We start from the raw sequence: 17770 nt of genomic DNA on the forward strand, positions 1-17770 counted from the left end.
TTCTTGAGGTCTTTCCTCATAAGAGAGATGCTCCAGTCACATAATCATCTTTTTGATACCCATGAAACACATTTAGCCTGTAATCACTTTTATTTTTCCCAGGACTGCTCATTAGAAAAACTTACACATTTTGTCAATTTAAACACTAATATTATGAAAATTCTTCCTTGTAAGGAACATTTTGAACTTCATAAAAAGAAACAAAATTCATTCAGTCATGAATACTATATATTATACTAATATTGTAAATATTAATTTATGTAACAGATTATAACTCCTCACCTTTAAAGTTGAGTATGTATATGGATAATGGTAAGCAAAGTAGCACACATCATCTTTATGTTGGAAACTCACTGTGAATGTAATTGTGTAATAGGATTTTCCTTTCTGGCCCCCAGCAGCAATTGAACTTCTTGAAAAGTGATTCCTAAATCAAAAAATGAAGGTAATACACCCACTAGAGTAATTTTTTTTCATACTATTGATTTTTTCTGAACACATATTCTAAGAGTCAGAAGAATTTTTAGTGACTGTATTTCTCCTTTATGTACATACAGGTTCCCACCAGCGTTAAAGATACTTTATTATAACCGATACGCATATTCATTCACACCAATAAAAGGTGAGCAAACAAAAAGAAGCAACAAAATCAAACAAACAAAACCAAACAAAAGAAGTAAGCAAACAGCTAACAACCAAGAAGGATTACATATCCGTATGCTGCACATTCTGATCCGGCGTTTTAGAGCTCCTTTACAATACCACCACAGATTACAGAAGGCTCATCACAAGGACCATAAGGTCAATATTACTGGAAGTTATTAATAGGATTTCAAGTAAGCACGCACATATACGTTCCCTTAAAAGCTTCCCAGAAACAGTGTCCAATTTCTAAGAAAAGCATAAAATATCAACAACTTAAATATTAGTAGTGTGCTTACAAAATGAGACCCTGTATGTTTCTATCACATATATTACTCTCTGTAGTAACTCAGAAAAAAACCACAGATTAACATAGAACTACCAAATGCAGAAACAAGTATTTCTCCTCAAAACTTGTACATCATGTTAATCTAGAGTGGAAGATTAGCTGCACGTTTGATTTGTGCATCTACTTACTTGTAGTAACAAATATCTGTCCCAACACGAGTCCAACATGGTCGAGAACGTAGTGCTTCCTGAACAGAATACATGAGGGGCTGCATACCTGGAAGAAAAAATGCATCTCATTTTAATGTTTACCTTTAAACAGAAACATAATTAGCAGTAACAGACCACATCAACACTTCCATACAAGTCCATAAATTACCTCTACTTATTTACTCACTATCAGACTGCATTTGTATTTTCATGAATGAATGGGTACTGTACTGCATGCTTTTTAAACCAGGTGATAAAAGATTGCTTATTTTTAGAAAACAGCAACTAAAGAAAAGAGTAACACCTATGGAAGACCAAAACTGAATGTTTAAATGAAAGCTGAGGTTTGCATGTATGGTAGCCTACAAGCAGTCTTCAGTTCCACCCCATCCAACTCACACTACAAAAAGGCTTCACAGAGAACACAAAATATTGATACTATCATCCATTCATGTAGATAACTGAAACTAACTGATGTTTCTTGACATTTTTTTTAACAAGTAACTCTTTAAAGTCTATTTTTTGATAGTAAACTTAAGTTGAATACTTAATATGAAGTTAGAGTAATACTAATTGAGTATCATTTATTCATTAGATAATTAGCCAATCACACTGATTCAGTCAGTGTATTAAAAAAAATCAAAATAAATTGTTAATTAAGTACGCACAACATCAAAAAAATCTAAGCTGATTGATGAAGATTAGTAAGTAACTTAAAAGCATTTTATCACTTGTCTAAAACTGGTCTAAGCGACCTGGTATTCTGCAACTTTAGCAACGTAGATGAAAGCGTATGACAAAGGAGGATACAATATTACTCAGTAACACAAGTTTGAAGTTGGAGGTGGGAGGAAATTTTTTTTCCTTCTTAAAGGACAAATTTCAGAATATACAGCAAAAAACCACATTTAACCATTTTAAGCTTAGTGACACACCACATGCATACTCCCATACAAGAGGAAGAAAGGTATTTTCAGTCAGCCATTTGTAAACCTTTGAATGAGGCACACACTGCAAACACTACTTACTAGAAACAGCAATGGCCACTTAGGAACCCCAGCATTTCAAAGTAGACCTATTTTCCCTTACCATTAATAAGACAAAACTGTTTTGGAATGTCTCCATTTACATGCACATCTAGCCCTACACAGAAATGGATTAATGATGACAACTGTCATTCTTCTTGATCTATGTGAACCAAAAGATTTTGTTGTTGTCCTTCCCTGCCCAATGGTCCTAAGAAAATTGTAGTTGCAGTTACCAGTAAATTTCTTCTGCTTTGGCCTCACAACAAAACCTCATTTTAAAAACTGACAGCCTTTGGTTAAAGATGCATTTCTTCTTTTTAGCTACAACTGTCAAAACATTTTCTAGAAGTACTATTAAAATAAAGAATTTAAACTGACAACATGGATACTGCTAATCCTGTGGAAGTAAACAGGGAAGGAAACAGCTAAGCTGACTAGTACTGATATTTTTTACATATTTCTTCTCAAAGTATGGGAAATATATTTTACCGTAGTTGAACTGACTGTTTGACTTTTCACAGTTGATGATGTTAAACCGGTAACCAATGCCTGTTTTCATTCCACTGACTTCGAAGTAAAACCACTGATGATGATGATTGCTATTTACATCTGAGTTCAGAATTAGATCGTACTCATTTCTGAAAATTAACAAAAATATATCGATGATCATTAAAAGCAGCACTAAAAGGCCTAAACAATGAAAAATGGAGTTGAAATATCTTACTTTCTTATTTGAATAACTTTGCGCAGGTTTCCAGATTCAAATTTGGAATTAAACTTCAAAACATCTGCCTCCTCTGGTACAGAACAACTATGAGTAGAAAAGAGGACCAAAATTAATAAAACAAACTCAGCTAAACCAAATACCTTTCTTTTAGTCCTCACTTGGCAATTCAGAAACTATTTTGATCCTTCCTCCAAATATAGCCCAGATAGCAAAAACACTGTTATGTCAGATGAAACTTTGTATGAAATCTGCTGTAAATATTATGAGTCACATCACAGAGAAAGCAGAACTGGCTTAGAGTATTACTTGAACATTGTTTACAGAAAGGTAAAAACCTACCTCAAATTATCAAGGTCATACACAACTCTATCTATAATGTCATTTTGATAAATCAGCCTTTCAATATCTTGAGAGATTTTTTTCCTAAAAAAGAAAAGAAAAGTTCTCATTTAAATTGTCACTTACTGTTTCAAATCACGAAAGAGGAATTGCCTCATACAGCAAAACTAACAAAATGGATATGAAAACAGTGTTACAGTTTAGACAGACCTCAGCTTCACCCCCACTTATGTGTGCAAACTCAAGGTGTACTTAAGTTTAAACACCTGCATTCACAGCTGACTGAATCCAGTATCTCTATGTGAAGGAACTGAGTTTTCATGCACACAGCTCACTGGGCTTTATCTGTAGGACAAAAATGAAGTTTTATACTTTATAACAGAAGCAGAAATTACTCAAACATTACTTATGATAATGCTTTAATCCGTGACAACAAATGATAACATTAGTAACTTACATGAATCCTACCATAATCAAAATTAAAGAGTTTTAGGGAGTAGGTCATACAGTGAGTGTATTAGTGAACTAGCTTTTCACCCTTAGAAATCTAGGTTCATTTATTGACTACATAACAAGTAAGAAAGAATTTGGTGATGTCAGCCAAATGCCAGGTGTGTGCTTATCCAGATCACAAAACCATTGCACAACTGGCAGTATCTAGGTCCTGTATTGGAAAAGTAAGAATGTGTTGCAGTTCAAGAATGAAATATAATAGCAGAGCTGTGTGGAAAAGTTTGCACCTGCAATAAGAAGAAAACGAGGCAGATTAACAATGGAGAATACAGGAACAGAATGGTAAAGTATATTCAGGCTGGAAATTCTCAGTGTAATTAAAATAAATACTGTTAACAAATGAAAAATAGAAGATAGAGTGCACAACTCTAGCACATTTTTATTACATTGAAATTAACTGAAAAGGTAATTAAGCCACAAATTCAAAATACCGACAACATTGTGACAAGGCTGACTCACCGCAGTCCATCTCAATAGGTTCAGGACAGAATTACAGATTTTTGACCTTACACTTTATCTTAGAAAACTCATTCGATCTTGGCATGCCTCAGCTCTAAAATGGCATAACACCTCCTAATATCACAGGAGTTTTGCCAAGACAAAATCCATCAATGAAAATCCATAATCAATATTTTATAAATAATAATGGCACTTAAATAACATTACAATAACCAGTGCAGATGAAAGAATTAGTATTCAAGAAATTCAAGTATTTCAAGGAAAAATAGTAGTAGACATTTCCATGTTCCAAAACAGGAGGTTAAGCTATTTAAAGAAAATTAAAAAAAAAAAAATCTACAGCCAACACTCTTGATGCTAGCCCTGTGCTGAGAAATTACTCCTTTGTGGATCTTGATGATTAGAAAACACTAAAGTATACAGAAAAATACCCCAACCCAACTAGATTTTAAAGGAATAGAAAAAAGCAGAAATTAAACTCCAAATTTATATGTTTTTTTACTACATAATATTTTTTCCTGAAAGTATAGAGTAGTATAAAACACTTCAGCTATTATCAATTGCATTTATCCAAACAATAATACATTGGTGAGATATTTGGTGATAATTACATGCTACTAAATTTAAAAGAGAAAGGAAAAGCACTCCAAAGCACAAATTCAAAAGCATTTAACCTCCTGGCACATTGCAATACAAAAAAAAAAAAAAAAAACAAAACAAACAAACAAACAAAAAAAAACCAAAAAAAAAAAACCCCCCCCAAACCCTACATTGTTCTAATAAAAGTAGAAAGAAAGTCCATGAAGTCACACCTTAGACCCGACACAATATTTTCTCAAATTACAAGCAACCACTTATTTTCTAAATAAGACCTACCCAATAAGCAGTAGCTAGCTAAGCGCTTACATTATGGAGAATATAAATCACACTGAATGCCAAGAGTTTGGACACAGCTTTGTAAAAGACTTTAAAGCTTTTCCATGTCCCCTACCAAACTAATTTTTACAATCTGCTATAAACTATGAAACTATGAAATCATAAAAAGATAACATGTTTTTTCAACAAGTTCCCTTCTCAGAAGTTTGTTATGTTGCAAGACTGAGTTGTTTGTAGAAAACTAATTTCTTAAAACCACGTTCCTTAAAAATGTGGTGCAGGATTCTTGATTCTTGATTCAAATTTATCCGTATTACCTGGTGCTTTATTCTTGATTAAACAAGACCTCAAAAAGTTACTTTCATCATAAATACAACAAAAATAAAACATTTTAAAGTTAAAATAAACCCTAAAATTATCTTCATGGTCTAGAAATCATCTTTATGTATAATTGTACAAGGTTTCTTTTTCCAGTGCTTTATATCTAACAACGAACACTGGAATGACAAATTGTATCTGACTTCACTCAATTTTAGTTAGGAAATTTCAGAATTATTAATTACTATAAAAACATACATAAGGATTTGTAAGATTTTCTTAAATGAAGTTCTTAGGTGACTGCTGACTCAAGACTATCTCCCTTCTAAATCAGCTGAATCTATCCAATAAATAACCTGCTAGGGAAGATTCTCCTCCTTCAACCCTGAAGAATATATTCATTATGTCGTAAGTGACTCAGCACTTGTAATTTCACTACAAAAATCACTTTCTCATTGCTTGTGTAAAACAGCTGAAGGATTTTTATTCAACCACATAAAGACACTTAATCTCTTAATCATTTTCATATCTAAATATAAATACAAAGAAACTCATTAAGTTGGTTATAGTTACGAGTATAAAGATGAAGGCATTCAATCTCAAAATTAGGCAAGTGACAAGGTCTCATAGCTACTACTATACATTCTGCTAGTGTACTCACATGTCTTTACAGTAATTCACTATGTGTATTAGCCAGCTCTTCATACCACTTCTGCAAATTATTCTTAAGAATTTAATCACTCTTCATCATCTTCTATTAGCTCTCCATGAAGAAATAAAAGGGTGTGCTGACGTGTTTTTTTTGTATTTTACTCCGCAGGACCTAACACAAACTGCATTCTCTGCATTTGTTGCCTTTAAGTTCTCTTATATTGAGAACACTAAAGCCAAACACTTTAGTGCACTAACTTTTTAACTTTTTCCAGTTATGTTTCCCTGAAAGACAGGGTTTTAGTTCAGCAGAGAAAAGAGGTGAAGAATCTTTTAATCATTAACTATCCTATCTTGACTAAGACCTGAAAGGCACATTCAGGTGAGGATTTTTTTGTTTGGCTGGTGGTGGGGTTTTGTAGGTTGGTTTGTTATTTTGCAAACTACAACATTTACATGGGAAATGGTGGGAAGGCAGAAAGGGAGAATATAAAGTGAATTTCATATTTAGAAATTGAATTCCAGAATTAGCAATTACAGAATCAGACTGTGTTCTTCTTTATGACTCTACACTGATCAACGCCTACTCACTTACCTTCAAACTGCTTTTCACTGGAAACAGTTTTAGATGCCAGAGTAAACAGTGTAACATTGCTTCTTAATCACATCATGATTAGGGTTGGGTGGGACCTCTGGACATCATCAGGTTAATCTCATCCTAATGCCACTTCTCAAAGGAATGAAAACAATAATAAAGAAGGCAAAATGGTTAACTCACCTCTGCACCCCATAGGGCCTTTCCAGAATCGGTTCCTTAAATGAAGGAGGAATATGGCCAAAATAATCTGGATAGGCCACTTCTGAGTATTCTGGAATAGACTTTGTGTTCTTCACCATTTCAAGATAAAGATCACAGTCATGAACTGGTAATACATCAGAAACTTGAAGCATGACATGTTCTCCTGATGAACTAGACCTGGAATCCTCCTCCTCCTCTGAATCCACTCCAGTGCAGCAGAGTTTTCCCAGCTGGACAGATGATCCTTCAAAGAGACTACCTCCACAGGGTGAAACATGCTCACAGGCTTTACCACATGCAAGCGTGGCAAGGCTAGCTTTGCTTTCCTTCTTTGCTACACACCCTGTACCATAATACTGATCATTTTTTGCACTGTTTTGGAGACTGATTCTGTCCAAGCCTTTCACAATTTCTTGGCTTAGACACTGGCATGATGGAAGCGTGTTTCTCTGATCATCTTGCTGATGTAAACTACTGTCTTTCATGTTATCTTTCTTTGGTAGTTCTAGAAACACTGGTCTTCTATTGTATTCCTCTGTCAATAAAGGATTGCACTCCTTTAAAGCAACTCCTTTTGTTGATGGGCTTGCTTCAGCAGAGTGCTCCACACTGGCTGTAGGAACAACAATAGGTCCACTCAAATCTGCATCAGGTTTTGGCTTTGGTTCCTTGGAAATTAAGTCCCAGTCCTTGAAAAACCAAAGGTGAAAAAATACTTTAAAAAATTATTAAACAGTTCCCAAGTTTCATGCATATTAGAAATATTTCTCCGTCCTTGTTTTAAATGTAATTTAGAAGGTGACAGCTGTTATAAAGCATCAGAGCACCAAATTTCCATCTTTTACAAGAAGGCCTTAAAGCAATAACAAGGAGTACATTAATAACAAAGTATAAAGTCAATGCAATTGCCTAGATATTTTAACTACCTATTTTAAGTAGGTGCACAGCATTTAAGTAGATGCCTAATGCAATGAAATACTCTCAGAAATCTCATATCCTTCTTCAATATTTTACTTTCCGCTGTATGCAATAATTAGACATCAGAAAACCAGTTTTCCTTTACATCTACCCACAGTACACCCTTCTCAATAAGACTGAAGCAACCATAACACCTAACTAAATAACCCAGGATAAAGTATTCCCATATGTAGGTCCAGAACTGCAGACCCATGATTCTAGGCTAGAGGAACTATCCACCAAAAAAAGAACATCAAAGTATATTACAGAGTCAACCTGATACGGCCAGAAATGTCCTGGGAATCATACACTTTACCTGAAAGTTTTCTGAAAGTTCTGGGAAAAAATGCTCATACATTCTCAGTTCTTCTATGGGTCTTCCCAATTCCTGTCTGGGTTTCAGTTTATTAATATCAGTCTCAATATCATCATTCTGAAAGATCACCAGAACAAATTAATCTTACATCCAAAATTAATGAACTTCTACAATATTAATCTGAAACATTCACCTTTACTCCTGACACAGCCATGCTTTAAAAGATAAAATACCACTATTTCAAAATTAACTGAACTGCAGCTTTCACCATGAAGATTTAAGACTGCTCAGTATTATTAGTGTGCCTAAGCCTCAATTTGAATAGCAATACTACAAACATCTCCATTTTCTTGTTTTCATCCAAACTTATCATACACAGATATCAGATTTTACATGAAATCAGTGCATATTCCCAGTACTGGAACTTGGAATGTGAAGACTTCACCTGATTGCAGTGATAACACAATACTGCTTCTCTGGAAGACACATCAGGGCACATGAGATCCATGAATAAAGTAAGTCTTTCCAGATCATGGACACACAATTCCATTAAATCCTAAATACATGTAACATAAAAGTATAGAATAAGGCAGTTCTGACCAGATATTCATCCATGTCCCGACTGGCAGCTGAAGAACATGAGAATACCTTCCCTAAGTGGTACAACAGTGAGAGGTATGATGTCTACCTCTACAGTGGGCTGAACTTCAGCTACCTTGCTGAAACACTGATCTAGTCAATCCCAGTCCAGAATGCTGGAAAAGTTAGAGCAGCTCCTACATACGGACAAGCTTATGTGAGAAAAGCAGGCTGAGAGAAGTACCAGCTGGGAAGAGCACATTGCCGTAGGAGTCTGTGGTTCTGTTCCACTGCACCCTAGATACATCAAGTGGTAAGCAGACAAATTTTGATAAAAATCCTGAAGCAATCTGAAGAGGAATGGAATGGTTGATACTTTCAAGCAGCACCCACCTTCTTTAAGTTTCTGAAGCTCTTTTAAGTTTAGAAATTGCCCTGAAAACCTCCTCAAACTGCTTCTAACACTTAAAATGCATTTATACACAAGATTCAAGCAACTTAAATAAAAAATTGCTATACCTGACTTTTACCTATTAATTTTGTCTCTACCAACCTTAAAATGTTGGTCTTTGTCAACATCAATTTCAGTTTCAATTTCTGATTCTGTTTCAGCATCATCGTTATCATCACTTTCATCTACAACATCATCCACTACAAAACAAAAAGGTTTTGTAAGGCAGATCATACTGGGTCTATTTCCTTTTTCACCTACTCCTTGAAAAAAATGTGAAAATCAACTAGCAAACTGGTGCTGGGGTTTTTTTTTACGTTTTCTCATAGTGTTTTCCAAGCAGGAGATTTGCTGACTGTCATTAGAAGGCTCATTCGGAGGTTTACAAATTATGCTGACTTTTGAGTGTACTCAGAATGACTACATGTACTGCTTTTACATTACTGTCTATACAAGATTATACTTCTAATAAAGCCAGACCTCTACCCACCCTCCAACATTCCGTATCTTGTAATACAGAGCTTTTTCCTTTTAAAGCAATATGTATCCTATTTCCTTAGGTTTTTCACTTCTTTTTATAGCAGATAACAAACCTATTAAAAACCCCGTATCATTAGTTCACTTTAGTAAATCTGGACATTTCTAAACAGGTATTATACAGCACCAATCTACTGCATAAAGCAGAGATTTGATTTCTGTACATTTTGAAACACACTTCTAAATCTATTTTCTACTTTGAGGACAAAATATAAACATCTTTGAACTACTGGAGTCTGACCCACATGAACCCCAATAGGATAGCTTACTTCTTTCAGACTATATATCAGGAGATATTCATGATATCTCCTGAAACATTTTGTTTCAGGAGATATCATGAATAAAAGATATTAATAAGCTGACTTTGACACTTCATGTAATTTTTTGACAGCAACTTCATTAGTTGCTTACCAAGTCTGAAGCTGTTTCACCTTATTGGAACATGTATTAATTATCAGAAAATAATGAATGGTGTTCACAATGAAGTGAATTGATTTCCTACAAAGAACCATATAAATGGTCTGCAGTACAGTGTTTTCTAAGAGACTGCAACAGTCCAAGAAAGCAGCTCTACTTTCTCACTATGCAAATGAAGGAATAACCACAATAACATAAAAAAGCCAGCGCTTCAAATAGCACACATTAATCTTAATTCATCACATCCTAACTTAACAGAGTAACAGAAAGAAAGGGATACAGGCTCCTGTGAGACAGGATGTACACTACACCATGTTTCAGACAGACTGTATATACCACACGAGTTGAAAGGAGAGACCATTTAAGTTAGAATACAGCCTATTCTTTACACTTCAGAGTTTGGTGAACATCACCTTTTAGTCCTTGTTTCCTCTTTTATTTTATAACTACATATGTCTGGAAAAAAATTCTATCACTTTAAACTTAACATTAGAAATTGGTGCTCCACACCAACAGTCACATACCCTTTGCTCATTAAGAAGTGTCTCAGAGTTTAGCAGAGAACACAAAGAAGTGCAATTGATTTCACCTTCCATAAAGCAAAATTAGACTTTCTCAAAGACGAAATACTACAAAATCACCATACCATCAGGAGGCAAATTGTACAGCTGAGCCACAGGACCACTGGCAGGAATAACTGGGAGTTGGAAATGGAAAGCACTTTTAATAGTTGGTAAAGGAAGACGATTTTTGGGAAAACATTTTCTCATTATTAGGCTGGATGTATTGACGAGAGGATCAAGAGTTCTTACTGCAAGGCACTCCTGTTAACAGAAAAATAGAGAAAAGTATTTCTCAAATTGAAAGTCAAACTACATTTATATACTATTTACAAAAAAAGTTGGTTCATGTCTTCTTTGAAGGACAGAAAAACCTCTACCAACTCAAAATCACCTCTTCTAAAAACCCAAACTTCAAAATAGAAAGGTATTTTCACCCCCTCTTTTTTAAAACTAAGTTCAACTGCCCCTCCCAGAGACAGCCACAGCAAAATAACAGCAAATACAAATTTAATTCTGTACTTTTTCATTGTTTCAGTGTGGTACAGAATATAATCCTTACTCCCATAATCAGGAATGACCATGAATCTCGTAAAAGAAATATGACAAATCTGACGTCATAGCCAAAGAGGCAAAAACAACAACATAAAAAAACCTGATCATGATAAACTTACCTGTGAAGTGTTGTAAAGAATTTTCATCCCATTGACATCAATAAACGCTTTTCTTCCCAGTTTGATGTTTGTAACACTTTTAATGCACTGTAACACTCCTTTACGAATCAGCATGTATCGATGTCGACTGTCGTGACGGTGCCAATCAACATAAATTGTTAAAAGCACCTGCACATATCCTTTGTCTACTGCTCTCCTGGCATTTGTTTCTTTGCAAAAAAAAGTTAAGAAAGAAAATTAAAATTGCTCAGTGACTTCAATATCACTTTCAAATTTTACTTTCAATGTTGAAATTCGTTTTATCCAAGTAACTGAATTGTTTCAGTTTGAATAGTATTTTAGCCACCCTTAGCAGAGTTTTGCATCAACCAAAATAGAAATGACTGGATAACTGAAACCAGCAGCCTAAGCTCCATTCTTAGAACACTCCATGTAATTTTCATGGTTCATTAGAAGAACAGCATGCATTATACTTAAAAAGGTAATTGCAAGATGCTGTCATGCAGTAAATTAAAAAACAAAATTTTTTTTACGAAGTATATCTATCACTATCCACACACAAAATTTGAAACAAACTTTACTTGCAATCCGTACAGTTTTACAACTACCACTCAGATTTCATAAGCTGAAAATACTTCTAGCCCAAATACTGGGTAAACAGTATGACAGTTGTAATACATAGATTAATGTCATTATGAAAATATTTACTTATATAAAATTTATGAAGTTACAAGTTAAAACCACTAATGAGAACACATCTTTAAATATATGAACAAGACCTCCTGTTTTAAAGGCACACCTTTTGAACACTTCATTTCCTCCCCAATATTAAAGTTTAACTGTCAATTTGCAGAATAGAATACTGACAACAATTTGGAAATATTTGTGTCCCTGAACTTCCCAAGGAGAAATTGCAAAATTCATAAATACACAAACCTGTAAGACCAAGGTATCACACTGAATAAACATAAATAAACTCAGCACCCTGTGATAGTCGCTACAGAAATTCCCCACCATTTGTATGAAATTGTTTTCTGCAAATCTCACCACATCTCAATTCTTATTCAACTCCACTAAAACTACTATGAATGCTGTTGCTTTAACACAACTCTTCGGAGAAAATGAGTTTTTAATTCCTTGCTAGTTACAATGCAGGTGCAAAATCTGCAAAGTTTACATTTGTGTGGCTCAATTGTTGCTGGCTGAGACAGTCCATATCTGGAAACACACCACTGGTTTTGTTACCTTTAATTCCACTTCATGAGTAACGCTGACAGATTTTTACTGGGACCCAAGTCCTAATTACTCAGGAAGATACTGAAGAATACTGTATTTTCCCTAGCCATCCCCAACAGATACTTTCAGATGTATGTGTAAAAAAAAAAAAAAAAAAAAAAAAAGGCACAGGAGTGCCTTTAGACATCTATTACTGAATGGCTGAGTGAATGTAAAAAGATACTTGTCCACCTTGGATCCAGATCAGTTCTGCAGAAGCAGGGCAGCCTTTCTGCTGTATGACTGATGAAACAGTAACCAAGTTTTAAACATGCATGTTTAAACATGCATAAATAAATAACATAAACAACATAAATAAAGCACCAGAAACTGCAGATGAAACTTATTTCTAGGTTTCCTAGCCTTATTTTTATTGGCCACCGACTTGATGTTTAGCTTTGCTGTGTTGATATACACACACCCCCATTATAGCTCAAGTAGACAATTTCTTGTAGTCAAACACTTACTTGATTTTAGCAATGCAGCAAGTGTGTCTAAAGCAACCCTGTCAACATAACAAGAAAAGTCAAAACAGCAACCAACCAGTAAGCTTAATCTAAAACACTGTAAAACTATACAAAATATTTACTGGTTACAGACTTACAGAGTCTAACTTCAAGTTTTCCTGGTTGCACGGTAGCACAGACTTCACTTTTATATTTTACTTTACTAGAAGATCTCTATGTATCTCTGCTGGAACTGAAGTCTGACGACAAAACTTCAAAATATCAATGCAATGTCTACACAAACTTCCAGCTTTTGCAAAAATACTGAGACAATGTAATGTTTATGACTGACACTCACTGGTTATGATATTCTGATATTTGTGTCTTTGTTAGCAGCAGAACAAGCACTTTGACAAAGTAAAGGACATTATTTTAGAAAACTGTAGGCCAATACCACCAGTATATGTGAACATACTGAGAAGCAATGCCCATCAATCTGTACTACAACACAAGATGGTCAACATGAGAATTTTTTTGTACCCAAACATCATCTATCAATTCAACTGTGCAAGTACAAAATGTATATATTTATTTTTTCCCTCTTTGTGAAGATAGACTTGATGCATCTGATCTTGGACCATAAACAAGGATATCATGATTAGTCACATCATAGAATAGTACGTTCATATGTGGAATTTTAGCTGAGCCTTAAAGGAACAGGACCTTTTTTTTTGAACAATACTCCTGTGACCGCAAATACCAAATTCTGATCACATAACAGTATTTCTTTTGTAACAAAGTCAGAATGTGCACAATATGAGATTAATACTTTGCTAATCAGATGAAAATTTTTGTTTTCCACTAGTATGTAATTCAAAAAGGTGGAGTATCTAAAGAAAGGATTATCTTCAGCTATAGCCACTTAGCTACTTTTTAACCCTACATTCACCCAAGAAATCCACACCAAATCAAAAAACCCAACCTAACAAAAACCCCCAAAATCTACAACCACCACTAGAGTGGGAAGCTAAAGTCCCCACTTTCACCTACACAGTGAAACAGTGGGGTTTTTTAATCAATAGCCCACTAGACAGATATTGCTGGGGCTTCCTATTCTGTGTTTTATGTTCTTGCTCCGTAAGTCTATTTGCTTTTCAGAAAAATGGAAAGAAAATTCTATTACCAAATAAAAAGGGACAGTGTCACACTAAAAGCACAAAGCAGATCTCCAAATAAGCTGAACTGGAAGAGGCACACAAGGATCATTGAGTCCAGCTCCCATTCCTGCACAGCACCACCCCCAAGAGTCACACCATGTGTTCAAGAGCATTGTCCAAATGCTCTTGAACTCTGACAGGCTTGGTGCTATAGAAACAAACTGAAAAGCAATGGGATTGTCTTGATCTGCTTGTTATGATTTGGCGTTAACCACTGTACAGTTTCCATGTAGGAATTTTAGATATAAAAAAATAATGTATATTATTTTACTAGTACTGCAGCTAAACATTCAAGTATGTTGTGTTACTCTGCTGGGGAAAATTAGAATGTTTCATACTTGTGCCACTCCTTCCCATCTCCCTTCACTTTAATCTTCAAATATTAACTGTATTTGATTTCACCAATATTGTTTTTCATTTACAAGTAAGTTTTGAAAGAAGTATACAAGGTTTTACCTTACAGTATAATTAAGAAATCGTACTTACTTCATAAGACTAGTGTTCCTTTTACTAAAAGGGCCAATGATCTTAAACATCAGTTCTACTACTCCATTCTTTCCCAGAGATACTGCATTTACAGCTGGAAGTTAAGAGCAATCCATTTTAGTATAATGTAGTAAGAAAGGCAAAAGAAAAAGATCCATACTCAAAACTAAAATTCACACAAGTTAATTTTGAAGTACAGAAAATGTTAGACATTTTTGTCCTTTAAGAAATACAGTGACAAGCAGATACTACTCCGCACATAATCAGCATGATGATCCAATCCTAATAAAACTTGGAAAAGGACAAAAAATTAACTATTACTTTACAAATAAAACCACATACTATTTCCAATGCAGGCTTCTACTTTCTTTGTTACTAAGATACAACACAAAAAGAATTTTCTTTATAGAAATTCACAGTTCATTGAAACAGCAAGTTTTCTAAAATTTCAGGTTCTATGATTTGCTACTACCCTTCAGTATTGAGACAAACAGGTATATTCACCAGGATCTGAAATCCAAGAGTCTGCTATAAAATTTTAAAAAGCCAATTGGTATAACTTTCCTGAAATACATGTCATGAATATATGTTCTTAGAAAAAAATAATTATAGAAGCGATCTTTTTGAAAGGGAGCAAATGTAAAGAAATTATGCAAAGACCAATGTTGGAGAAATATGTGCTTAAAGTACCTGTTTGTAGTCCAACAACCATCTGAAAATACGAACTGCTGACAAACGCACAGAAATTCCATTCCTGAGTGAGTTCAGCAAAATGTTCTCCTAACAAACTAGGAAGCGAGCATCTAAGAATTTACCTCAATATAAAAAATGCTGTTATCACTATAGAATTTAGTACACAAACCCAAGCGGAAATTTTGTCATCTTCAGCAGCAACATCATACCAGAATCTAAGTCAAGTTAGGACTTAATCTAATAGTAACTGTACACAAACTTGAAGAAGTACTGCTCATCAGAATACTACAAACTACTAATTTCTCTTTTCATAAAGAGTGAGGAATACAGAAAAATAGAACTCATTTAGGACATCAAATTAGAGACTAGTCCCAATCTCAGGATGAAGTAAGTTTTCAGATAAGCAGTGTTAATAAATGTAACTATCTGTATTAGACTTTTCATTTTAGAAGTGTTTTACCTCATTGTCAGACAGCTCAACGAAAATAAAGCTTCCACATTTTGAAAATATTAGGGCTTTATGAATTATAGCTGCTCATGTAATTGACCTGAAAACATAATCTTACAGATTATCAAATCAGTTCTCTGCAGGGAACATGGCCACGTTTTCAATTTCTTGCACTTAAATAAGATTAACAAGCATTACAAGCACAAATGAAAAAAATTAAGAGCATCTAACTGTCAGTAGAGACACAGAAAGAACCACACTATTTTCATCAACTTCCTAATGCCTGCCCAAACAACTACGCTCTTGTGGAAGAATACTAGTCCAATAGTTGAGAGTGGAGCTCTTGAATAAAAGGAGTAAGGAAAAGGTTAAATTGAGAAATAATTAGGTTAAATTGAAATATTTTCTGTGTTAACCAAGTTTTAAATTGGTAATAAGCAAACAAAACATCAGGACTAAAAAACATGAGAATGAATAATAAAGAGAATAATTATTTAACTCTAAGTGCTTCTGTAAGCAAAATTATTGCATTTCTGGTTTAGAGCTTTAAATATCAGCACTTATGCAAATTAGATGGCTCAAAATTCTACACATCCAATAGCAGTGTTCATAAAAAATTATTTTTCTAAAATTTAAGCGTTTTGAGGACTAAAGAGGAACTGCTCAGAAAAAAAGCAGTTTAAATAACTAACATTAAATAAGCACTCAGCATTGATATTTTAACCTTATCTAGATAAAAAGCTTTATTCATACGGGAAAAAAAATAAGTGTCTGCAATACTTACAGTTGGTTGAATAAACTCTTAATACTTGAAGACATGGCAATACTAGCTTGTGGTTCTGCAAATTACGCTTCACTAAATTCAATGATATGTTTAGGGCACCGTTTATTCTCGCTTTCACACCAATCTTCTTGTCTGACATCAAAGAAATACAAGATCAATAACACTAATTTTGAAATTATTAAAAAAATAGAAGTTAAATTACTGAATTCTTTCTACTGATGTCAACTCTGCTTATCTACTTTCCACCATTCTTTCCATCCCTCTAATTTACTCCTTTTTTTTCCTTCTCTACCAATTCTGAGTATGTAGATGCTTGCACAATAAGAGAAAAAAAAATATTAAGTTTCAATTATAAAACTGTAATTATGAAGCCGTAATTATCACCTTTTGGACCAATTTTTGCAAGAAGAGTATGAAGAAGCACCATTAGTTCTTCATTTGGTGGAGAGTCTTTGCTGGCAGTCAAAAGCAGCTGTAACAAGATCTGTGTCCCTCCTTTGGTGACTAACACACTCGCTCTCCGACCACCACCTAGAAATTAAAATTAAAATTGAAATTAAAATTAAAATCTAACAATTAAATATCTAAGATACAGTTATCATAGATTAGTCTTTAGAACAGAAATATTTTCTTTATATGTGACTGCACTATGCAAGAACATGCTAGACCTACACTTATAGCAACATAAACTATTGTGCAGGATTTTTAGAAAGGTAACTTCAGTCTTTACATTCTTTCAAATCTGCATATGCTTCAGCAAACAACAACAAACAAAAACCAAAGTAATGATAACTTACAAAAAAACAACAATAAAAAGTACCTAGCAAAAACAAACAAAAAAAATCTGAAAAGCATGAATATAATCACATATTGCTGCTTAATGAAAACTTACCAACTGAGACTACCTCAATGAGAATATTCAATATATTTAAAATAGTTTGAGGATCTCTTGTCTTCTGCAATAAAAAAAGGAGATTTTTAACATAGCAGTCTAATAGAATGGTTTGGATACTTAAAACTAGGAGGAATTGCCACCACAAAATCAAGTAGAACTTCAGATGCACCCAAGTAGCAGCCATC

The 17770-nt window shown here is 34.2% G+C and overlaps 1 protein-coding gene across 11 annotated transcripts in view; it reads right to left on the reverse strand.

Annotated features, from left to right (window-relative positions):
- Positions 1–17770, reverse strand: part of AGTPBP1 (ATP/GTP binding carboxypeptidase 1) — a 75044-nt gene that overhangs the window by 37160 nt on the left and 20114 nt on the right. For 10 of the 11 annotated variants that reach the window (XR_009208640.1, XM_058424235.1, XM_040089840.2 and 7 more), the window contains 15 exons: positions 17583–17646; positions 17075–17221; positions 16691–16822; positions 14766–14859; positions 13084–13121; positions 11342–11550; positions 10754–10931; positions 9256–9353; positions 8124–8240; positions 6830–7539; positions 3235–3318; positions 2893–2979; positions 2658–2806; positions 1120–1207; positions 283–427 (listed from right to left, as the gene is read on the reverse strand). Coding sequence is in view for 10 of the 11 variants with exons in the window: in XM_058424235.1 (XP_058280218.1) it covers positions 283–427; positions 1120–1207; positions 2658–2806; positions 2893–2979; positions 3235–3318; positions 6830–7539; positions 8124–8240; positions 9256–9353; positions 10754–10931; positions 11342–11550; positions 13084–13121; positions 14766–14859; positions 16691–16822; positions 17075–17221; positions 17583–17646 (2340 nt within the window). In the remaining variant the exon portion in view is untranslated. The remainder of the gene's footprint in view (positions 1–282; positions 428–1119; positions 1208–2657; positions 2807–2892; positions 2980–3234; positions 3319–6829; positions 7540–8123; positions 8241–9255; positions 9354–10753; positions 10932–11341; positions 11551–13083; positions 13122–14765; positions 14860–16690; positions 16823–17074; positions 17222–17582; positions 17647–17770) is intronic. The other variant, XM_058424233.1, reaches the window with a different exon arrangement.

Source organism: Hirundo rustica, chromosome Z (assembly GCF_015227805.2).
Source record: "Hirundo rustica isolate bHirRus1 chromosome Z, bHirRus1.pri.v3, whole genome shotgun sequence".
Taxonomy (NCBI): Eukaryota; Metazoa; Chordata; class Aves; order Passeriformes; family Hirundinidae; genus Hirundo; species Hirundo rustica.